Source organism: Odontesthes bonariensis, chromosome 2, assembly GCF_027942865.1.
Source record: "Odontesthes bonariensis isolate fOdoBon6 chromosome 2, fOdoBon6.hap1, whole genome shotgun sequence".
In the NCBI taxonomy this organism is placed as follows: domain Eukaryota; kingdom Metazoa; phylum Chordata; class Actinopteri; order Atheriniformes; family Atherinopsidae; genus Odontesthes; species Odontesthes bonariensis.
Genome location: NC_134507.1, coordinates 23,655,647 through 23,681,052, shown reverse-complemented (window position 1 = coordinate 23,681,052; position 25,406 = coordinate 23,655,647). Strand labels below are relative to the sequence as shown.

The 25,406-nt window shown below is 39.0% G+C and overlaps 1 protein-coding gene across 3 annotated transcripts in view; it reads right to left on the bottom strand.

The window, feature by feature from the left end:
- Positions 1–25,406, bottom strand: part of slc8a1b (solute carrier family 8 member 1b) — a 143,170-nt gene that overhangs the window by 16,122 nt on the left and 101,642 nt on the right. For all 3 annotated transcript variants that reach the window (XM_075479974.1, XM_075479992.1, XM_075479983.1), the window contains exons 6-7: positions 16,842–16,987; positions 11,886–11,985 (exon numbers count right to left, since the gene is read on the bottom strand). In XM_075479974.1, the coding sequence (XP_075336089.1) occupies positions 11,886–11,985; positions 16,842–16,987 (246 nt within the window). The remainder of the gene's footprint in view (positions 1–11,885; positions 11,986–16,841; positions 16,988–25,406) is intronic.

The window sequence follows — 25,406 nt, the reverse complement described above, 5'->3', positions numbered from 1 at the left end:
GGGCGCTGAGAAATGCTTCTGTATAATGACAACAAAGTAAATGCTGAGCATCAAGGAGCTTTGGAGAAAATTTGAATCCAGTACTCAGTAATGCAAAGCATTCCTGTTTATGCCCAATAAAAAAAGCAGTTTGTTTTTGATTAATCCACAGGCACAAACAGTTGGAGTAACAGATGAAGGCATTCTGACTTTATAGTCACACAGACAGAAACACAGTAACTCTGAAAAACTGAACGTACACCGTACTTTACAATACAGCCTTTCATTGAAGACTGCACACCAGAATGCAGAATATAGTGAGACAACCTGGAGTTTTCCATTTCACAGCAATGACTGCTATGACTCAATATATTTCAGGGCTTTTGCAAACAAAGATATTGTCTTTGTCCTAAACCTTGAAACTTGAGCAGTAATCTTCTAATTTAAGTTACAAGATCACTTAATATCCAAGTCAATAGACAAACTGAGTCAGTCTCAGGCGGTGTGTTGTGAAATGAGATTTTAAACGATCAAAGATTTTAAACACAAACATTGATGCATCTCAATTTAAAGTTGAGCCAAAGAGCTTCTACAGGGGCCATAAACCTGGTTTAAGATAATTAAAAATAAATGTTTCAAGTCATCAACTATGAATGAATAGCAGAAGGTCAGAGCAGAGAGCAATAGCCTTATCCACTATAAAAAGGTTCACAACAGGCACATACACACTTAATGAATTATAAAACAAGTCCTTTTACCTGAGTTCTGTCACTTTTTACTGTCAGCAGATCTCCCTCCCTCCCACATAGTCTGTCATGGCTGAATGGAGCCATTTCTCACCCATTTCCTTTCTGCTTCTGTTTGTATGCGGCCTGTTTTCACTGCCTTCACCTCTTTTCTTCTTTCTTTTTATTTTCTGTCCCTGTATGCGTCATTTGTCACTACACTCGGCAAACAGTGCCCTATGAAGATCCAGTTTGCATATAGAGTGGATGATACATTGTAAAGGCCATGAGCTTTAAATGCCAGCTAAATCAACGCCCCTTATTATCAACTCACTAAAAGGTTTTGATGTTCAGCTACTGGTTCTGCCTTGTACTGGGTGTTGCATCCCAGAACAAGACAATAGCAGTAAATAGCAATAAACAAATTAATTTGTAATTTGCAAATTTTAATTTGCGACTTTGGAAAAAGTGTCTTGGAATTAAAGATGCTAATTAAATAAGACAGAAGCTGCCGAAGTGAATGGAGCACCTCAATCAGCCGTAGAGAACTGCTGACCAAGTCTGAACAATCAATATAAGCATCCTGAATGTCTTGATAAATCATGCTAACGACATCAGAGGTGACAAATCAATTTTGGATCATTGATCTTGTTAGAGCTGTGTAAAATAAACTAAAATACCCAGTTACTGTGTACTTATCAAAGTACAAGAGTAGTTGATGATCATGTTAACTGCCATTGTAAACGCATGCTTGTAGATGACTACATCTTATGAGCTATCATGCCTTAACAAGTCCTAGTCCAAATTTGAAAATTTGTCCAAATAAAAGCACAAATGTTTCGGCATTATCAGGTGCTCTCCAAAGACGGCTCTATATGGTTCACAGAATGGTTCACTGTCTTAACGACCCCATGTGCCCACTATTTGCTGACGTGTAGAATCAGTTTGCTGTCCATATTTCAAACCTTAAAACTCTATGAAAAAGCTATGCCTAATGCTCCTCCAGCATGAGCACACACAGGATGCACAGATGAGTCGCTCCTTTACGCAGGGTTTTCGTCATTTAGAGCTACACAAACATCTAAAAAGGAGGATTTGATGTTCGTGTTGAATTTGCTTGATGCATGATACCTCAAGCTTATTTACAGCTGGCTCAGTGTGTACATGGCTATGCTCTTTTTGTGAGGCGTCTATCGAAAGCTAAGAAGGCTGGTTATATTTTGAAATGAAAGTATGAACATTATTTAGATGAAAAACAGAACTGTGAGAGAACATAGTGAGAAAGCTTTTTTTTTCTGGGGTTAAAGGAGAACTGCGGTATTTTCAACATTAAGCCTCTTTTCTGAGTCGTCTGCAATGTTTTAGAACCCCCCTCACCGCTTTTTTGATGTTTACTGCTGTCTCCGGTATTTGCCTAATTTTGATTCATCTCAACCTGCTTCAGAATGGCAAGCATGGTGCATGTCCTAAAAGGTCCGTAAAAGCACCATAAACGTCCGTTTTCAAAATCATCAACTCACCGGAGTGGTTACTGGTGTGCACTGGTAATCCATATCAAATTTCCTTGCGAAAAGTTGCTTCTGTCGTGTTTTATTTGGCAGCTCGTTCATGCTCGCACTATTTTCTTAGCGGTGGCGGAGTAATATCAACGAACATCCAGTACAAAATGTCAAATAAAACACGACAGAAGCAACTTTTCGCAACGAAATTTGATATGGATTACCAGTGCACACCAGTAACCACTCCGGTGAGTTGATGATTTTGAAAACGGACGTTTATGGTGCTTTTACAGACCTTTTAGGACATGCACCATGCTTGCCATTCTGAAGCAGGTTGAGAAGAATCAAAATTAGGCAAATACCGGAGACAGCAGTAAACATCAAAAAAGCGGTGAGGGGGGTTCTAAAACATTGCAGACGATTCATAAATGAGGCTTAATGTTGAAAATACCGCAGTTCTCCTTTAACAGAACTGGATTGTTGGGACACTAATCCATTAAAAAAAAAATACCACCTTTTTTGGAAATATATGAATCAGCCTATTATTGGAAGGCTTTGTTTGATTCTTTTATTTGCTCCATCCCTCCATCTACCTTGGTGAATTTGTTTAAACAGACTGTGCCATAAGATTCCCACAAATCTCCTGAGCTCGGACCATATCACTTAAAGCACAGTGTTGCATGTAGACATACTCATGGACACACGCACTTCGCTTGGCTAGCAGCCTGTGGAGAGGAGCTGCAGTCCATCATCTGTCAGACCTGTGAGAATGCAGCTTCTGGGCACGCTCAGTCAGCTGCAACGGATAAGAGCAATCTACTACTTCTGTAGGGCAATAAAAAATGTGATATGTGTGGCAGATGAGATATTTCTATGTCAGATATGATGAGATACTAATCACTGCGCACCCTAATTATTCAGTTTTGTTGCTGCTTGGGACACATCGTTGACCATTTTTCTGTTCTCATTTTACAGTTTTTGGTTGTCTTTTATAGTTGTTTCTTTTTCTGCCTTTTGTTTGTGCACTACTGGTATTTTAGAATAGCATTTCATGTTGTTTAATGACTTTTATGTCAAAGAATAGCAACATGTGTGTGGAAGCTAATTAGGTTCCAAATACATAGGAGAATATCCCTTGAAAATTGCACACATCTGGAAGTGTGTGGATAGATTGGCTGAGGCATTTAAAGAGTGACAGGGGGTTGCAAAGGGATAAAAGATGAAGTGGCAAAGTCACAGAAATTCAATTAAATAAAAGATTTATAAGCAAAATGTGACCGAGATTGAGTAGAGTGAGGAAGATTGATGAGGAGTAAAATAAACTAGGCCATAGACATAAAGAGACAAGGAGAAAAGATGGTTTGTAATTCAGAAATGGGGAAAAACAAGGTAGATGGAGGGATGGAGCAAATAAAAGAATCAAACAAAGCCTTCCAATAATAGGCTGATTCATATATTTCCAAAAAAGGTGGTATTTTTTTAAATGGATTAGGGTCCCAACAATCCAGTTCTGTTAAAGGAGAACTGCGGTATTTTCAACATTAAGCCTAATTTCTGAGTCGTCTGCAATGTTTTAGAACCCCCCTCACCGCTTTTTTGATGTTTACTGCTGTCTCCGGTATTTGCCTAATTTTGATTCTTCTCAACCTGCTTCAGAATGGCAAGCATGGTGCATCTCCTAAAAGGTCCGTAAAAGCACGATAAACGTCCGTTTTCAAAATCATCAACTCACCGGAGTGGTTACTGGTGTGCACTGGTAATCCATTTCAAATTTCGTTGCGAAAAGTTGCTTCTGTCGTGTTTTATTTGACATTTTGTACTGGATGTTCGTTGATATTACTCCGCCACCGCTAAGAAAATAGTGTGAGCATGAACGAGCTGCATCTTGAATGCAGGATATCAATACAGAGGAACACAGAAGACATTCCCACGTAAGCAGTAAAAGTTCAGAATCCCAAACTGAGGTAAGCAGGTCACACACGCCGTGCATTGCAGGAAATATCACACTTACACATAGCAAAGAAAGACAGCCTGTCATTTTGTGCATGCATTTTTCAAGTATAACCCCCCCGGATTTATCCTTCTTAATGTTTATTTGGCGATGGAGATTGCAGACGAGACAGAAATAAGTCAGTTGTCAAAAATAAGTAGAAGTCACATTTTGAAAGCCCCTTTGTGGCTAAACCTCAACATATTTTGGACTTGACCACAAACTTCAAAGCCTCTTCGGTCTTTTCCATTTGAACAATTTTTTTATTTTATTTTGAGCAAACAAACACCACCTTACTTTAATCTAACAAGCACTGTCTTTTACTGAAGTGCAGTGTGACAGCTGTGACTAATTACGTGTATGTGGTGCGTCTCAGAATTCATGCTGATATGCTCATGTTTATATTCATGTTCCATTGGTCCCATCATCCTGTCTGTCTGTCTACAGCACACTCAGAGTCACCAGAGGGCCACAAGCAGACAGTTGACAATTTAACGAGGCTGAATCCTCCCTCAGTGCGTAAAACGATTAACTTAACTTTACAGTTCGAAACATTTGACTATCCACTTTTTCATATTGCTCAGAAGTGACTCCTTCCATCCATGAAAATCCATTTCAATTTGTTTTATATGTGTTCTGTCAAACATTTTGAGCTGTTGTCACATGCTTTGTCAGTGGATGAGCCACTAAGCCTTTCTTCGAGAGAACAAATAAAAAAAATCAGTTAAATCATTGACTGAGTCACCCGGTCATCATTATTCGTCATTTACGAATAGCAAATAACAGTTTGTGCATAGAGCAGTCAAGTGCTGACATAAAAAAAGTTCTGAATGCTGATGAAAACAAATACCAGACAGTAAGAAAAATCAGATGCATGAATGCAATACAATAAACTCTCTGTCGGTATATTAATTTTCTTTGTTGTGATGACAAAGGCCCTTTCTCTTTATTTTTCTTTTTTGTTTTTCCAAGTATGGCACATTACCTGCATTTCCCTTGAGTGTGGCCACACAGACATGCCTCCATAAATAACACACCTACACAGAGGAGTAGTGATTGAACAACCCAGTGTGGACTTAGTAATTATAGGGCAGTGGAGTGTGGAGTGATCAGACATCTATCCTTTACTTTCTTTCATTCTCTGTCCTAACAATCTCTCTTTTCACCTTGATTCCCTTTTCATTGATTTTTTTCCCCCTCCTTCCTGTTGTCCCTTTGGTGGTGCCTTTACCATTCAGTCACTCCAGTTCACGGTATTTAAAAAACAAACCCCAAAAATTCAAATAACCAAATGGATTTTTTGTGATTTGGTTTGATAATGTGAGGTAACTAATATGGGACAGTGTTAATTTAGGATTTATTAGCGGTATTCCTTCTTTTCCAAAATGGACGATGTACTTGCGTTACTTGGCAGTTTGACTTCGCAATGAAATAACCGCAATTACTGCCCCCTTGTGGGTGAATTCAATTTACATCACTGTGTCCCGTCAATGTTTCAAGGTGGAACAGAGCCATTTTCATGGATGTAGGGGTTTTTGGGTTGGATGGCAGAGGTCTGAGAAAGAGCAGTACAATAAGTGAGGGTGAAAACAAGAAACAGACAAAAGCTTGTTTGAGGGAAACACGATAAGGATGTTAGTAGACCAAAGTGAAATACTCCAGAACGTGCCTTTTCTTTTTGAGGTGGGATTGTTTTGGGTCATTTAAATGCATGTAAAGAAAATAATAATTAAATGCAACTATTCATGCCCTCATTAACGAATGATTATTGTTCATGTTTTTTCTCCTCATTTCTTGACAGGCCAGGACAACGGAGTATGTATGGACAGTGACTATTTTGAAAGGCAACAATATCTGTTCCCTGGTGAAGAAATAATTCTATGTTACTTCTGCTTAACCCAAACAGGTGTTTTCTCATAATAAAATCCATGATTTAGCCAATGCTGACTGCTGGTGCCCAAAATGATTGGTTAATTTTCTACAAAACAAAGAATATTTTCCCTTTTGTCTCTAATTGTATTCAGTTTATAAACAATGTGGACAAGGTCAGAAGAATGACAGTAACCAACAACTATTTCAACACACAGCCTTTTTCTTTAAGATGCAAATAAGAAGTGTCAGAGCTTATTCATCAAATGGAAGGAAAGCTGTATATGACAAACAAACACGGATTTGTCAAACAATACATCCAGGATTCAACTATCAGGCTGATCTGACATGTTCATTTGTCACATTCTGCATGTGCACAATGATGAATGCACTCAATCTCTTTCTGTCTCTCCTTCCTAGCTTATCTTAGGAACAGTCTCCATTAGCCACTCAACACACACAAAAATCCTTACAAAAGGGAAAACAGGTCTGTGTACACACATACACACACAGCATCAGTAGGCTGACATTTCAGGGCACTTTAAAGGCCCGCTAAATGCAGGTTTCTTGCTTTGAGATGAATGTCATGATCCCATAAACATTTTGTGCTTGTGCACAACTGTGCACACAAGTGCCCAACTCATGTTATGAAGTCGGGGCCTCAAGATCAAATCTTAGCAGATCCTAAATGTTGTTTATAGCCTGCAATTTTACAGAAAGGCTGTTTCAAATCTACAATCTTAGTTTTGGCAAAAATAAGATCACCAGATCTAGACTTGACACTTTAGGGCTGAGGATGAGAGACAAGGAGGTTTAAAGTGATTCATCTTTATTTCAATCTAAACTCTTTGAGAGGGGATTAGATAATGTGAGGTGGTATCAGAGAAGAGAGAGAATAAGATGCAGAAAAAGAGAGAGATGAGATTAGACGAGGTTTATTGATGTATCAAATCCACCACAGTATCAGTGAAAGCAGCTCTGGACTTCTATAAACCCTTTGACCTGTGGTGTGTGTCTAAACGGATGATCCGCCAAGTTACAGCATGTCTCCATTTGGGTTTGTTGCAAAAGAGTGGTATGTGTGCCAGGGATGTAGCTTTTTCCGAAAAACAAGAGCAATCCCAAAGAATTAATGTTGTTAGCAGCACCCATCTAATGGGATCAAGCCCTCTTTTCATCTGTAACATTCCAGCCCAAAAGAACATTTGGTCACGGTGCACAGAAGTTGCTGGTGTGGGTAATGACATTACAAGCTCCTGGTGAAGCTGAATGAGTCAAACAGTGGGCTGTCAGACAAAGATGAAAAAGTCAATTTGTTTGTGGTGACAAAATTTTACTGTGGTGCTAGAAGGCAAAGGCGGCAGATTTATTGCCGTTGTAGTGAAAAACAGATGCTTTCCACAGAGATGACGTAGAGCCTTTTTGTTGTTAAACACTCTCCGTGGTATAGATCCCAAAATATCAGTGAAATGCTTCTCAGATGCTGGTGATTGTGTTGGCAACATACCATTAAATCACTGATACGTGCAGGTCAATAGGACATGCAATAGGTGAAGCTGAACACCCTCTGATGGCTCACAAATTTACCGTAAATGGTATGCTATGCTTCTAGAATTTTAATGGGTCCACACTTAGAATTAGGGGTGTCACAAGACCAGTTTTGGCAAGTCAAAAGGCAAACAAATTAACTGCTAATGATCCACAAGGTTCAATCATCAATGCAGTGTTAACTGAGCCTTTGGTTTATTTATTTATTTTTGTTTTATCTCACCCTTCCCCTCCACCTTCAAGCTTCCACTTCTTTTTTTCTAACAATTATACTTGCCCACCCACTCATTAAGTCATCTATCCACCCATCGAGATTTAAAGCCTGAAGACGTGACCTGGTCTACCTTATGCCACAGCCAGGTTCCCCTCATTTCCTCCCTATACCTGCATCATGAATTCATGTTTTTAATGCCACAGGGGAAGTAATTAATCTTTGACCTTTCTCCCATGATGCTCATGTGCGGAAGTCATTGAAGGTTTAATAATGTTTAGAAACATTTAAAAAACGCCAGAAGTCCACTGCACCTCTCTCTAAGAGGCAAACACATCTGAGATTTCAGTTCTTAACTATTTAGAAACTCATTAATAGGAACTTTAGTATCAGGCATTCAGGTAGGTAATGTTGCTTTTTAAATCCGTTTCCTCCGAAAGAGCAGAGTCTTGTGAGGTTTGATGCCACACACGTTTGCAACATTCTAACTTTACATTATTAACTGAGCAAAAAGAGAAAATACTCCTGATTTAAAACAGTTAAAGCCCTGATGGGTGTTTGTGTAATAAAATAAAACCTAGATACTGTAGTGGAAGATGGTGACAATGGCTAAATATGCAGTTGTGTTCCTGCATCTCCAGCTAGACATTCTTATGACACTTTAATACTGTACACTGTGTAATATATACCAACTATCATAGCACAGATGAAAAGATACATCTGCATTTCTGTACTCTAATTTTTAATTTAATCAGCATGAAGTTGATTCGTCTCATCAGCTCTTTTAACTTCCTTTTGTTCCCTTCCCAGCTCTAATGCATATTTTCACAGCTGTATGCAAACTGCTGCTTAGATCTGCAAGCATCCAATCAGTTTTCTATCTCAGACACTTTGGATTCTCACAATTCAACCAGCTTTACGTTTAGATGCGCAGAAAAAAAAAAACCAACTACCTCCAGTTTGGATGTGAATCTGATTTTCCTGCCAACTCTGCGTATTTGTGTGTGTATGTGTGTTAGGGTTACCCCAAAGGCATATAAATGATTGAATCATCTAGTACAAACCCTGCTACATTCAATCAGTGTGTGAATACAATATCATTAAGCTATACAGTACGAGTACAAGAGAAAGCACGAGTGTGCCTCATTATAAAAGGCTTTTGTTTGGGGGGAAACTGCATTCACTACCTTTATACAGTTCTCTTTCTAACACTACCAAACACAGAACTCTGTCAGCCAAGATGAGCTAATCAGCAAAGACAAGATTTTTCATTAAATGGGATCTGCTCACCAACAAAGGCTTGCCAACTAAAGCACAAACACAAATGCACATACACAGGACCAAGTAATCTTCCTGAAGAAACATATTTTAGAATATAACTGCAAATCGATTTTTTTTTTAAAATTCAAACTATGCATTTTCAAGCACCAAACAATGTGAATTGGCTTCTCTCTGATTGCTATTCTACTCGTGTACAGCCTGTACAGTACAACCTTAAATACAGACCAACTTCTGTGTGGGAAATAGAAAAGAGAGTCTTTATGCACGTCACAGATTTTCTTGATATAAACACTAACGCTTTGCTCACATTCAGTTCAGAACAAACATCCTTACACTTACTTCATGAGCAGGAGCAGCGCACAGGTACAAACAGCCTTATTAACTCATAGCTTAATAACAGCAGTTCCTAATCTTCTAACAAGTCATTTGTTTTCCTGAAAATGGCATAATTTGAAGCTTTTGCCAGAAAAAGAAAACTCTCATGACCTTCATATTGCATGGGGCAAAACTCCCTCCTCATTCAGTGAGTGGATATATATGAATATGCCAATAAGCTCCACCCACATCTCTGCCTCTCAGCACTCCCTCAAAGTCTCCTCTGACTTTGCTCATATTGTAAAGAACAAACAACAAATATACCGATCAGGGCTGTTAACTCTTACACACGGAGCACCAGAAACATGGGTTTTTCGCAACAGAGACAGCAACTACTTGTACTTAATTTTTATTGACACACCAGTACAGCTGCCTGAGCCTGTCTGCCTTGGGAGAAGAGACAGTCTGCCCAGGGCCCATCACTTGAGAGGCAGATGTAAGGGAAGTCTGACACGGTGTGAAGCCACCTACCCAAGAAAAACCTGCTTCTCTGTGGGGTTTTTAAAGCTTGTGCCACAGATATGGTGTGTTTTCCCAATGGTGCAGACAGCCTAAAAATACAGTCTATTTGAGATTTATTTTTCAGCTGCATGAATTGAAAACCAGAGTGGGACAGAGAGGGAACAACAAAACAAAAAAAACTTCGGTCTGCGGGGTGTTATCTGCTCCAGTGTCTTGAGAGGAAAGACATTGGAAGATGTAGATTTACACGCGTGCTCGTACTTGTGGTGTCTCTCATAAATTATTGAAACAATGTCACACTTTAGAATTAGTTTTGTGGCAAAACCCAGCTGTTTTAGATGCTAAACTGTGTCTCCAAATAAAATGAAACCACTTCTGCTGTAGTTTAACATCGTTGGGAATTTAAAGTCCCACTCCAGCTCTTTTAAATTACCCAAAATCCACCTTCATAACCTTAAAGCCCTACAATTTGAAGTTTTTGCAACATAAAACGAAATTCTTTAATGGCCTTCACATATCTTGGGTATGACTACACCTTTTCCCAGAGAATGGGTTTTTAAATAATGTTAAATTGGACCCTGACGACATTTCAACTTGCCAGCAGCTGACACAGGGCTACCCGGTCTACTCTGTCCACTATGCTATGCACTGGCCAGGAATGATATTCGGGTAATTTAGCTGTGCATGTTTGAACCAGTGAGTGGTTCTCAAAAAGGGCAAGCCAATTCATACAAGGTCACAAGCAAGTGCAAGTATCAGAATGGTAATGTATTCACTTTCTTTTACTTTCAACATTGAAAGAAATGTACAACTTCTGACTCACGGCTCTTTGTTTGGAGCCGCGGGCTCTCACATGATGTGACAGCTTGACAGCTTCCGGCTTGTTCAGCCAAAAGCCCCAACTCCCCGTCAGGCTGTAGCCGAGAAGATTGTGAAGTGGATCTAATTAGAAGTTCGGCTTTCTCTTTTCACACTTTCTTTTCCCTTTTTTTTTTCTTTTCTCTTCCGTTGCTGACGAACCTCTGCTGATTTGTTCCACCCTTCATTGTGTACTTATACTGTATCTTCCCACATGGTTTAACTTTATTATGCTTTATTATATCTTCTTTTCCACACTGTATTATTCTCAGGCTTTTTCATGCTGCATGAATGCTCTCTCTTTCTCCGTCAGTGTCTGTTTGCATACAATATTCCCCAACTGCTCTTTCTCTCTCTTCATGTGACATTTGCATCATCTTGGCTTGCAGCTGATTTAGACAGTGATGTGACATTAATTCGAAATATTCCTGTCTTCTCAGATCAAAATCAAGACAAGCTTTATTTTTGTCCCCATGTGGAATTTAGCCATGAACTGTGCAGTTTTACATTTGGAAAAAAAAAGAAGAAAAAAAAAACACGCCAATGATTTTCATGGCAGATTTAATCATCTGGACAGTTTGGGATGCTCTGTGAAGGTGTTGGGAGGTAAACCATCATTGCATTCTTATCATCACAACAAAACCTCTGTCTTTCTATCCCACAACAACCACTTTGTGAGGGCTGAAGCACAGTTACTCCCACCAAATTGTGCTCAGCATTATCTCCCATCTGGCCAGTGCTCGTCTGTCCAGACAATCGAAAGCCAGTGCACAGTCCAGTAACAGACACATACATCTAAAGGACTCCATGGAGCCAGGAAATCCCACCACTTCATCTAATCATGCATGAGATTTCTGATGTTTTAGGTTAAAATGATGGTTAGCATGCACAGAGCCGATGACACCTCAGAGCTCAGCAAAATTTAAAAACAGCAGCTGTTGATACTAAAAGAAATGAATAAGCCGCAGACACGTTCGCTTCATAAACTACCTTGACTGTCTCCAGTTAAATTCAGAGCTGGATACAGAGCCTCTGAATTCACACGCACACACACAAACACTGATGGCATATCCCTCCATTGGCCTTACCTGCGCTTACGGTGATGGCTTCTATGAACTGGTCTCTCCAGCTGTTGGTTCCTACCAACAGAGCCAGGTTGGTTTTCTTTATAAGCTTGTCCACTGTGTTCTGCCAAAAGACATACAGACAATTAGTGTGTTCACTGAGTATCTGAAATAAAAACAGACATTTCAATTCCCTCCCCCGTCAAATCTTCAAGACAGAATTACAGTCCTTTCCCTAAGAGCCTTTTTATCCGTCAACTAGGCAAAAGATGGAACAATCAAAATTTCTTTGAAAACGGGAGGAAGAAAAAAGCTGAATGAGCACTTGTACATCCACCATAGCAGTTACCATGGCAAAGCTACCAATATCTTGCACGAAAAAACAAAAACAATCTACTTCTTTTGACAGTATATCAAGGTTTCATTTCATTTCCTGAACCTGTTGGCAGATTTAATTGCAAGGTGAAGCGAGGCTGAGGGAACCAATCTAAATGCAGATGGTATCATTACGTTGAGCAATCAACATGTATTTTTCAATGATCAATCATAATTTTTTTGTGGGAATTAGTCATTTGCTAATCATGTGGGATGTGAAATCTGCTAATTGCTTAATGTTGTAGAATAAGAATGACTCACTATGTTTTCATAGAAAACATACCAGTTCTTAAAATCTCTGGTGCCAGAAGATGATGAAAAGAAATGCTATGAACATATTGTTGAACATAAATGTTGCACACAGAGTGAGAAGTCAGTCAGGGTCTTAACCTCAGGCGGAATTCAAAACAATCTTATAGATTTGACTGATGTTTGGCCACATGTATATCGTTAGGTTAATATGGGCTAAACTGATCAATTATTAAACTTTCCATACATCGTAACATTGATTAGTCCAGTTGAAATAACAGTTCATGTCACCCATCTTTGGAGAATTTGTTTCATTCAGCAGCTTTCCATAAAAATAAAAATATTACTTTTACTACATTGCTCTACCTTCCTTTGCTATTTTGTCACTTTTCCTAGCATCTATATTTTCTTTGTTGTTTTCTTCAAAAGGAAGAAACTATGACAGATTAAGAAAACACGCAAACATGCATATAAACCCATCACGCATTTACAAGCGGCGCAGTGGGGTTCACTCTCTTTTTCTGCACTTCAGAGAGGAACTGGAATGTCTTGAAGGGAGCGAGGTTCCTTGCTGCTGCTATCGAACCCACACATACACACCCAGCTTTATTCTTCTATCTTTGTATCTGGAGTGTATACTTAACCATGCCCAGCTAGACTTTTGGAATACGACTGTTATTTTCATCTTGCTGGCGTTGGCTCTCATTGCTTCCCTTGGATTATTACTTTCAACTCAGCTGCACTGCTGTAAAATGAATATGCATGTTTGTAGCTTTCCAGTATGCGGTGATACAAACCCCAGTGATAATACAGTGAAGAGTAAAAGGAATGTCAACCTAACACTTTATATAATTCACTGCACTTTGAAATGTGTCATTTGTAGAAAAAATATAAAAACAAATAAAAAAAAAATAAATAAAAAAAAATCAACTATGGTTCAACAGAATTTGAAAAAGCAATGACATTTTATAAAAAACACCAATGTACTATGAAGCTGAGATATGCAACTCGGAGCCTTCGGGGATGGACTGAAATTCACTGTGAAACCACTTTGTACCGTCAGATGGGTTGAGAGTCATGGTAGATGCAAAAACTGACAACGAAGAAAGCATAGCGACAAGTAGAAATTACTGATACGCTCAGTTATAACAACAGAATGACAAAAGGAGAGTAAATAGTGGTGTTGCTTTTCTTCACTGAAGACAGCAGTGAAGGATTGAAAACTTGTGCAGTATGTGCAACTTTTCTCTACTGATTTCAAAATACCATCTTTTTGCACTTATAAGGCAGGACCCAAATGTAAAAAGAGCTACACGTTTGATACCTAGTTTGTGCTAAATATTGTATTGTATGAAGTGAACACTTAGCTAGTTAGCTGTTATCTGCTAACTTATTATTAGCTGAAAAGAAGCAAACAACTACATAACATAAAAAAAAGGCAAAAGAATTTAGACTTAAATAAATGAATCTTGAATAGGAATGAAACTTACACCGTGTCTGGTAAAACTATGCTCCCTTGTGGTCATATCCTACCCTGAATCTACCATCTACCATTAATTTAGCCATATTGTGATGAGTGAATATTTTCATAGCGTATTGATAACAGAAATATAATTTTATAAAATTGAATGCACAATAAAGCTGTATTAAAAAAGAAAAAAATTGAGATGAGGAAGAACATCTTAAATCTAAAACTGGTTCTTTACAGTCAAATAAAAAACAGCTTCTCTCCCTATAAATAATATCAACACATTTTCGTATGAGCTGGCGAAACAGATATGTTCTGATGTCCTTTCTGTCATGATGAGCCTTTATTTGTCAATTAAAAACAATCTTATCTAAGACTCAAATGGTAAGTTTCAATCTCCAAGTAAACTTTCCACTGCTATAACTTTATACCTCTTCTTTTCTCTTTTAGTCTGATATCTAACAATATTGCATTCCACCTTTTTTTCCAATGGAGAGCACTTCAGGTAACTATAGGATCCACTTCCAAACAGAGGCACACAAAAGCATAATTTCATGCACAAAAGCACTTGACAAAGTATGGTATCCTGTCAAGTGGCAAGCTATTACTGGGAGTTATTAATCGTCTGTCTGCAGTGAGCGTGTAGGTGGAGGGGCAGTAAAGAACATGCATTAGTACACGCAGACACAGAATATGTAACATGGATTGTAATTACATTTAAGCTTGTCTTAAAAGTCTGCGTAGGAGAAGGAAAGCAAGGAAACAATACACACACACACACACACACACACACACACACACACACACACACACACACACACACACACACACACACACATTACAGTCATTTCCTGTGTGCATCAGAAGGGTTGGTGAGTATTGTATATGTGGGAGGTGGTTTTGTGCAGTTTTTGTGAGCATATGCGTATCTGTGCAACACATTTTGGATTTCAATGCAAAACAGCCCAAACACTAGTATTACAAAAGGTGTTGCGTTGGTTGTGGATGTAGGATGTGGTTTTCATTGTCTTCCTCATTCAAAAACTTAATGAACCCTGTCGTTACTTTGGGCAAATCTGTCCCACCTAATTAGTACACTTTATCTGCTCTGTCTGCTCAACACATTGCCTCTGCCTTCGTTTTCAACTCATCCTCATTCCAAGGGCGATAAAAACTGCTGTTGTGTGGTGACACCTTGGCCTCTTTTAAGCCCTTTACACACTGCCAGTTCGATGCGGCAGTGATTTCACTGCTAAATGATATCCCGATTGTAAGGTGTAAAGGTGGAATTGGCAGAAGAAGTTGATATGCCTATGAGCCAGCAGCAGTGGTAGTCATCATGCTGAACTGGTGTGCGTGCGTGTGTGTGTGTGTGTGTGTGTAAGGTACGTCAGAAAACACCATTCTAACCAACAGGCTTTTGTCAGTCAACTGATTTTTGTGATACCAGCTATTTGAAAGCACACACTGATACTGACAACTACACCTCCTCTGTTTGGCCAGTGTAAATGACCAAAGGAGATGAGCGAAAGCTTAAAGAGGATGTCCTCTTGCACCAATCGTGCAAGCTTTATTTGAAAAGGCTTTGAAATACTTCAAAGGTCTTATTTGGCATTGCTGTCAACTATGAACAAACAAAGTCTTACTTTAAAGGCTGATTGAAAGGTATCTTTAAGAGACATGAATTTAGGGCTTGACCGTTTCCTTTTCATTCTCCATTTACCATCTATCAAATCTAATTTGTTAGGCTCAGTGAAATAATATTAAGATTCATGCTCTAAAAAAATAGTTTGTTAGGGTTAGGAACCTAAACAATTCAGGGTAAGAACATACATAGATACATAGATACATGCCAATCTGTCAGATTTAATGGAATGGAAATACACCATTTCATGACATTAAACGTTTGTGAATAGAAAATAATCTGCTTTCCTCTGCACCGATTGGTGTTTTCTGTCAAAACAGTATAATGTACGGCCTCTTGTTCTCAGAGTGAAAGTGGACTCATATATCTCACTTTATTGTGAGGTTTCCTAGTATCACTCGTGCCATATCACTGCCAAACACACCTGATCAGTTCTGACAGTGTTTTGACTGAAAGTAGCCATTCATTATCAATGCTGTAAACAACAATAAAAGCATTAGGATCACTCTGCTCTGGTAGAAAACATTCCTTCATATTTGACTCAAGCCGACAAGGCAGAGTTTGATCAGCTGTCGTCATACTGGACGATGGACAAACGCTTCGAAGCAATTCAATACTTAATCTTAAGGACACAATTTTATGATACTGACAACTGCAGTTAAAGCTGTTCTTGATGTGTTCTGCAACTTAATGGTGTTTCAGTGCCAACTGGCGTTGTCTAATGTTATAAGACTAACTCAACACTAACTGTGTGTAATGAAATCATCTTATTTGTCCCTGGTCATGTGCTAGTCCTGCACTTATTCCATGTATTACCTTTTGCACAGAAGCAGACAGGGTCGAGCGTACATCACCATAAATACAAGTCACATATTGAAATGATGTTGAAGGTAAATTTATTTGTGGGAGTTAATATAAAGACAAGGAAAGCATCACAGGGAGGACTATATGCTTTCATGTGGGATTTTCTAAATTAAAAAAGAAACTGGAACCAGAGAACTGCTTTAATCCAGAAGGTTTTTTTTGTCTGCTTGAGTGTTTTGTAGGATTATGGTGAATTTGTCAAAAAATGGCACTAAAATACAGACAGGTTTAGAAATGCATGTGTCAAGAGAATTACCTAAAGCTTTTACGCTAATGCGGGCTGACATGACTGAACTCAGTCAAACAGTACGATTTACTTTCCTCATATTAGACCTGTAACCCCTTTTCTAACCACACAAGGACACACAACCAGCCTTACCTTGAACTCATATGATTCCTCAATAATGATCTCCAGTTTGACATGATCTCCCAGCATGGGACGGCCCATTTCTGCAATGCGTCGTTCATCTTCATCTTTTCCCGCCAGTGCCTCTTCTTCTTCCACCTCTTCCTTCTGCTTCTCTTCTAAAAATATCACAAGACAACAACCAGTGCCAGAGTTAGGAAAGAGCAGCATCAGGTCAGTCTAGTTTTGATGATGTCGATTGAAGGAATTCTTGATTTTAGTGAGGGAAACAAGTTAAGTAAAAATAAAATAGAAAGCAGCCGTACTGAGATAGTGTATGGCCAGATACCATCTGTCCAATGTACTGACTGGTCAACAAAAAAAAAAATTAAAGTGATTCCTAATTTTTACTTGTAGAACCTACTTTTGTGCTAAATGAATAACTAGATGTGTCTGGTTTAGACTATTTTCAGTCATTTTAATAGTTTCACTAAATCTTGTCTCATTAACCTTGACGCTCGGTCTCTCACACACCAGCTCCTCTCTTGTTTTTTTCCCCCGTCTTTGTGGTCTGTGTCAGCAATTGAGATTCACAGTAGAGACAGAACTCCCTGCTAGGATCAAAAGGTTGAGGGAGCAGAGAGAATGGCTATGATCTAATTTTTCATGGGGGAACGGTTACGCATGCAATTGCCTTCCATTATACTGCCGAGCATTGTGGGTCTATATGAACTCCTTAGCCATTTGTTCCCCTCAGTCGGGTTAGTGCATGGAGCGCATAAGCTCTCTTTCACAAACAGTCATGCAAATTTATGCAAGGAGCACTTTTGTTAAACTTGTACTCCAACATAACAGGCACTCTGTGTCACCCTGCTCGCTGAAAGTGGAGAAACCAAAACAGAACCTGCAGCCACAGTAATTGTTTCTTCTTCAGGTAGCTTACAATTCAAGGTAGTGCCCTGCTATAACAGGCCAATTAGATAGTTGTACCAAATAGAAAAAGCTCAAAATGTTACTGCTATAAGTTTAGATGCTTTTATGCTCCTTGCATTTTAGAACCACTGCTAACCACTGTCTTCCTTTAGCTACCCCATTTTACAATCGGGTAGATAAAATACAGATAACAGTTGTTTCCATCCACTTGTTAAAGGCACAGCATAGAAGATGAAGTGACCAAAGCTGTGCTCCATTTCACAGTTTATATGGACAATATCTGTGCAGTGACTTTGATGTTAATTGCATGAACTATGATCACTCAGCTATAAAGTTATAAATGACAGAATGACATTAATGCTCTCTCTATATTATAGACAGCTGTCAGCTGCTGTGTGGTGGCTGCTGTTCCATTTCCTCTGCTGGGTCATGCCGGTGGCTGAACGAGTGTGATCAAGCTTGCCTCCTACTACTCACTCACAAGAATGACCGGCTCATGCAGCAGACAACTGGATCCTGTCCTTGCAATGCAATTTTGACGATGCTCTTTACTATGTCGCTAAAGTTGGTCCTAAAAGTCAACAGATTTGTCATTAGGTGATTTTTTTCAAAAAAAGTTGTTGATGGGGTCTGAAAAGTAGCTAAATCTGGTGGCAAATCTGCTAAATTGGCAACACTGGCAAGCATTGTTTTTCTCTTTAGGTTGGAATTAAAGCGAGATGTAATGACTGATGGATGGATCTGATGGCCGTGTTTATCGAAGCAGAAACATTTGGTAACTCGTGTGAGTCGTAGCTAAAATGTTCACAAAAAGTCTTTCCATCTTCCTTTATCCAGTTTTCCTTCTTTTATGCAGGTTCCTTTTTTCTCTAAAGTGTCTTTTTTACTATTACACCATTAAAAATGCATATATAAAAATAGTGTGACACATGGCTAATCATCCTCATACAGCTACAATAATGACCCAGCGGCATACTGTTTTAAAGATGATTATTTTGTTGACCAATTTTTCGACTCAGACCTTTAAGTTACATGCATTTTGTGGCTTTAACCAACCATTTTCACTGAAAATGCACTATCGGCAGCTTTTTGAAACACTGGTTCACCCACTGAGGCTACTGACCCATTTTACACCTTCAGGAGCACCAGGATTATACTCTCTGAGCTGGCATCATTCCAATTATATCTTGCAGGGGCTACCCTGCAGCGTACTACAACATAAAAGGTTCAATCAGTGGATATAGAGCTTCTGCCACCCCTTTTGCTCCTGCCTGTGATGCTTTAATTATGAAAAAACACGTTCACCTGTGATGGACTGGCACCACCCTGCCACCCTTAGTTGGATTAAGTGGGTAGAGGAAATGGATGGATGGAAAAGCACATTCACTGTGATATGTAACTACCGGACGTAATAAGTTGCCCACACAGATTAGCTATGGGGACTTTTTAAAATTGGGAGGACAACCTAAAAAAAAAAAACTAATTATGAAAGTTTTTGTCAAAGGTTTCAATTGTTTTCTCTGAAAGTCAATTCCAAAGTGACCTTTTCATTGAATTCACTTGGTGACAATTATCGCCTACATGCCCTTCAAGGTTTTCTTTTTGGTAAGCCAGAATTTACAATGAGAAGCACACACATGCTCAAACACACACTCTTACGCACAGAGTAATGGCGATTTAATGAACTCAATTAACAGCCGACACTAAACCTTGTGTGAGACGAAGATGACCCGGCGGTGTCCTCGTTAGCAACTCTCCCTCTGTGTGTCTGTATGTGTAAATGGCCCTGACAGAGGTTGAATGTTCCAGTGTAAGATGCTTGCTGTTGAAGCTGCCGTCTGTACCGTTTATCATTTGGTCACCCACCACCACCCCCCCGACACCACACACACCTCTCTGGAATAAATATAAGTTAATCTGCTTTTGAGCCACAGATATTGCTGAAGTGTTGAAATACACTGGGGATTCTGCATTGAAGGGCTTTAAAATCGCTTTCAAAATGGGTATCATTTTGCTTCTTGGTATTCATTATTCTGTGTGTACTGTGTCTTTAAATAAGCTTACATAAAAGATGAGGTTATAATCTCTGTGGTATCCTTAAATATCTGCATTTTGTTATATAACCGTTTCTAGTCTTAATCTTCATTTTCCTTTTTATGTATCCTCTTCTCACAATTAAAGCCTCCCATTTCATTATTCTCTCTCCACCTCTCTTCCTTCTTTGCCTCCCTCTATCACTTATGCACTCAAAGCCATTGACAGTGCAGCCGTTATATCAATACTTCTTTTTTCCCTTCATCATGAACAAGTAAGACCATGCGGGAAACATTGGTAACATCTCTTACCCTGCATTAGCAGTGTCATTATTGCTAGTTCTTTTAAAAATACAGCACAGCATCCTTTTCATAATCTACTTCTCCTCCATATAAAGAGGATTATCATGCATTTGACTTTTTCTTTTCAAGTGCTCCTGAATGGACAATAATCAAACAAAGTGGTTGTCAATCTTATCTTTGAATCAAAAATGTGCTTTCTTTCATGCTTTCTTTGAACAATTGCGTCTCAGTTTTGGCTTTTTGTCCCCGTTTTGGTCATTTTGTTTGATTTCATCTCTTGTGCTTCTGTGTTTACATTTTTTTTCTTCTTCTTCCTCTGGTTGTTTGCGTCTGCTTTTTATGCATCTTTTCTTCTGATGACAACTTTTACTTTTTTTTTTATGGATTTCTGTCATTTTTCATATTCCCAATTGCTTTTCTTGTGTTTTCTTCCCCAACAAGTCTTACAGTCATGTCTCTACCTGTTTCGTATCTTAGATTAGTTTTTCTTTGCCGTTTTACAGAATTGCATGTGTTTTTTGACTCCTTGGTCACCCATTAGATTTCTAATGGCCACAAGGCTTTGCTTCTATAAGTTGAAAGTACCTTTGTAGAGGGCTCTGATTCTTGTCTGAAAGTGTCTGTGACAGCCACAATGTAACAATGATTGTGTCTCTATTATGCCTGATCAGACCTATTCTGTTCATTGTTCTTGGGCTGCAAGTCTTTATGAAGAGACTGAGTTTGGAGGCAAGGTTTGATTTTTTTTAAATAAACTAGTTCTAGCTCTATGAGTGTGTGAAACCCTGCACAAACCTATGAATGCCTCTCAGGAGAGCCATTAAAATGTCTAAATCAGAGCATTTGGGTTCTGACCCAGCCTTTGAAAGTGGCTATTTGAAGTTTCTTATTTGCAGTTAAAGCAACTTCTCCCTCCAACATGGTCAGTAGAAACAATGTACCAGCTGATTATTTCAAGAGACATGTGCCTAGTTAAAGCCTGTGTTAATTACTGAGCTTAATAGAGACAACCGAGGTATAAAATATAGACATTACAAAACCAATTTTTCCGAATGACTTAGGCTACGGCTACACGAAAATGAAACAAGGGTTTTTTTTGAAAACGGGTACGAAAATTATTGCGACCACACAGGAAAGCTTCTGTGTACACATGGAAACGCGACGCTTGCTGAAAACGATGCAGTACACACGAAACACCTCTATGTGCGCTGTAAGCCACCCCCACCGGTTACACCAGAACAATAGAAGAAGCAATGCGCATGCGTGGACGCCCCTACTTCTACCAGCGCAAAGCTCACGTTGTTCCTTCAACAACGCCGCTGTAGTTAGCAGTGTCTGCAGCAGTGCTACTATCAATGTTGTGGGGTCCATGATGATCGCTGTCTGTCCTTGTTGTGTTGTCTTCTTCTTCCGGATTTTGAATGGAAGCCGCTTTTTGTTCTGGTCACTGACGTATGTGTATACGTCACTGGCGTTGGCCATGTGGCTGTGACGCAGATTAGGCCCTCCAGAAAAACGCGATTTTGCGATCGCTGATTTCATTGCAAAATCAGCAAAATACCGCTGATTTATGCGGGGGTCAATATTTTTCAAAAAAGTCGCATATTCACCGCAATAATCACATTTTCCACGCAAAATATGCGAAATATGCAGGATTCGCTTGATTTCACAATCTCCGCACTTTTCTGCATAAAGTTGGGAAGAGAAAAAAAATGTCGAAAATTAACGTGAGACAAAATGAAAAAAGCTAATCGATCTCACCTACCGACGCACATTACTGCCAAAGACCGGGCAAACCAGTAGCCCGATGTCTCGCACGAAAGCGGGGGGAGACTATTCTGCACCCCGTGCAACTGTGTGTTGGAGCATAAAAGAAAATCGGTGACGTGCCACTTTACCAGCGCGAAACATTTGAAAATGCTTTCTGCAGCTGCGGAAAGTAAAGCCAAAGCCAGACAGTTGACGTTCACCGAGGCATCAACCTCCAAAACCATTGCGAGGGCTACCAGAAACAAGGTGAGTAGCGTACAAGCTTGAAATTGGCCAAATAAAGAATAAATGAAACAGAATGAGACCGAGAAGTGTGTGTGTGTGTGTGTGTGCGCGCGCGTGTGTATGTATTGTGAAACTGCTTTTGCTAAAATAAAAAAAAAACCTTCTGTGAAGTAACCTGGTTCCAGTATGCTTGTTTATCATAGGTCTTTAAAATGACTCAGTAGCAGCATATTTTCTAACTTTGCATAATTCACAACTTTTTGCATAATTCGCAAGTTCCGCAACGTCTCGCAATTTCACGGCATAAAATCATTAAAAAACCCACATATTCAATCGCAAAATCCAGGACTTTAGCCCGCAAGATCAAGGATTTTAGCCCGCATAATCAAGGATTTATGCCTGCGTTTTTCTGGAGGGTCTAGCAGATGTAAACGAATCCGTTTTGGCTGTAACAATGGAAACGAAACGGCGCCGTTCTCAGATCTTCCCACTCTGGAACCCGTTCTCCAAAACTATCGTTTTGGGGTAGTGGGAACGCCGGCTCCGTGTGGCCGCGACAGCCAAACGATAAGCAAAAGTATCGTTTAGTGAAAAACGTTTTCGTGTAGCCGTAGCCTTAGTGTAGGACATGTTTTGCTCTGTCTGGATTAAACTTAGGCTAATATGTGATGACAGGAGTTGGCCTGTGTTAATAATTTATGTCGAATTTCACACCTTGTCATGTTTTGATGGAGTCTTGAGTTCAACAGAAGTGATGGAAGACAACAGGAAGAAGAGGAAAATGTACTAAAGGAGAAGCTCTACAGGTGGAGGAAAATTGACAGAAGGATTTTCATGTGTGATAAATTCAGGTGTCATCAGAGGAAGATGAGGGAAGAGTTGGGGGTGCATCATTGCAGACTGTCAACTTGTAAAACACAAGAGGAGAAGTAGAGGGGGGGATTTCTGTGCTGTCTCAACGAGGGGGATTAGTAGATGGTTGGAGGAAGAAGACGTGTAGGAGATGAGACAGGACAAGGTCTTTGACAGGATTAAACAGTACAGATGGGGGCATAGACCAGACGACAAGAAGGAGAAGGCTAAAGAATATGTTGTTGCACTGTCACTGTTTGGGAGTCTCAGAAAAAAGTCGACAAGTTGCAGGATAAGTCGACTTGACAGACTTCCATAAGGCTGACAAGTTTGTCCATGGAGAAGGAGAAGAAGTGAGAGAAAGATGAAGGGAGCAGAGGAGGGTATGAGGAAATGGGGTCCATCATATGAAAAAAAACAAAAAAACAATTGAAATATGACACAACGTGTCAAGTGAAAGGTTGAAACAAACATGAAGTAGGAAGAAGGGGTGAAGAAGATGAACATTAGGGTAAAAAAAGTAGAAAGACAGTGGAAGGGAATCTTGAATAAGAAAATGGGGAAGAGGAAGAATCATCTCTTTTCACACCTACTGTATGGCATCCTTAAATTGGAAAAAACACAATCGGTGTAATCGGGAAGCAAATTTTCTCCGTTCATGAAATCTACTCAAAGAAATTACGACAAATGCATGACTTTGACGTGACGCAGCACCGTTTAGGGGGGAGGAGGGAAAGAAGAATAGAAGACAGTTGTAAAGGAACAGGAAAATCATAAAGAGTAAATTGAGAGGACGAGGAGAAGGAGCATCTGAGTCCCAAGCATGGGAATTCCTTTACAGTGCCCATTCACAATGCAATGTGAGGGATTTTACATATATAAATATATATATTTACACATATTATATATATATATATATATATATATATATATATATATACACACATATATATATATGACCAAATAGCCATCACATGACTGAAGAGATGACTGTGATAATTACCTTTCACTACTGACTACAAGTGGAAAAGTAAATATGGCGATGTGCTGTGCTCGTCAGCTGATAATTCTTTTGCCAACAACCAAAACTGACATTTGCATACAGTAGACTAACTGCTCAAAGGACTGTTACACCCATCTGTTCTCAGCCAAGTGTCCAAGCAAATACAGAGGCAAAATCCATCTGCAACTCAAATTCCCTTATTGAAGAACTGTCTCTTGATGCGTTTTAGTTATTATAGCTGTTTTGTGAATGTTAATGTGATTACTCTTTTCAGTGAGGAGTAATTACAGTTTGACATTCAGCTGTTACATTATGGTAGATAATCCCATGCACTTGACATTTGGGGTTAGTTTGTTTTGCTGTCTTAATGGAAGTTTGACACTCAGTTGATTTTTTTCACCCCCTCCTTTGCTTTCAGGTAAACATTCAGGTGGTTAGCCTCAATAGCGTGGACTGCAGCTCCCTAGTTATGTATAACTGTCCTCTTTGCTTCTCTGCTTCCGTGAAGGCCAGCGTATTTTCTTCATAATTGAATAATGACCTTTTTGCAAAGATTTGCTGTGACCCTTCCCTTAAGGGGCCCTGAAGCTTTGTACATTGTGATGTTAACGCTGTTATTTTTTTGATTTACGAAGCTTAAGCACTTAACAAAAACATTATTTGTTCCAAACAGTTCATATAATCTATAAATTTAAATGGAAAGGAATGTTTTTGAGCTGTCTTGTGACTTTAAAACATGCTTAAATTAGGTTAAGCATGAAAAATTTGGAACATTGTTATATATGAAAAACTCAGATAACTCGTTGTGACTTGGTTTTAAAAAAGCCTTCTAAAACCTGAGGGTTTAGTGGAAAGCTTAAAGCTGTACAGTAAATTTTGTTTATGTCCAGCCTCCGAGGCAAATAGAAAGATGAAATAAAAACCATTTGAGAGGTTAAGCCTTCTGTGACATGTGCGTCTCTCGACTCTTTAAAGGTGAAATCGCACATACAATGCATCAGTTTCTAATGGGCTAATAATGACTTTATACATATATTGCTTAAAGTCACTTTAGACCTACTTCTAAAGTACTTTTAGTCCGATTCATGTGAATGAATTTGTAATCAATTAACAGAATTTTCCAGTTTAAAAAAAAAAATCTCAAAAGCAATCCACCGTCTTCAGCCTTTGTTAGATGGGTCTAAATTCAAGCCAACTCCTCTATAACTTTATTTAAATTCAAATTGAGTTTCCTAAAGTATTTACTACTGCATATGTAAAAATTATAATTGCATATTCTATTAATAAAATGCATCAGCTGTATTAGTATCCAAAGATCATTAATCATTGATAATTTGAAGGTTTCTCAGTATCAACTGCAGATTACTGCAATGAAGACAAATTCATTTACATAGTCTGGTCCTAACAATGGCAGAGTAAATGACACTATTTCGCAGTACCCCATTAAAATGTCTGTCTAATGTTGTTTGCTATAGTAAT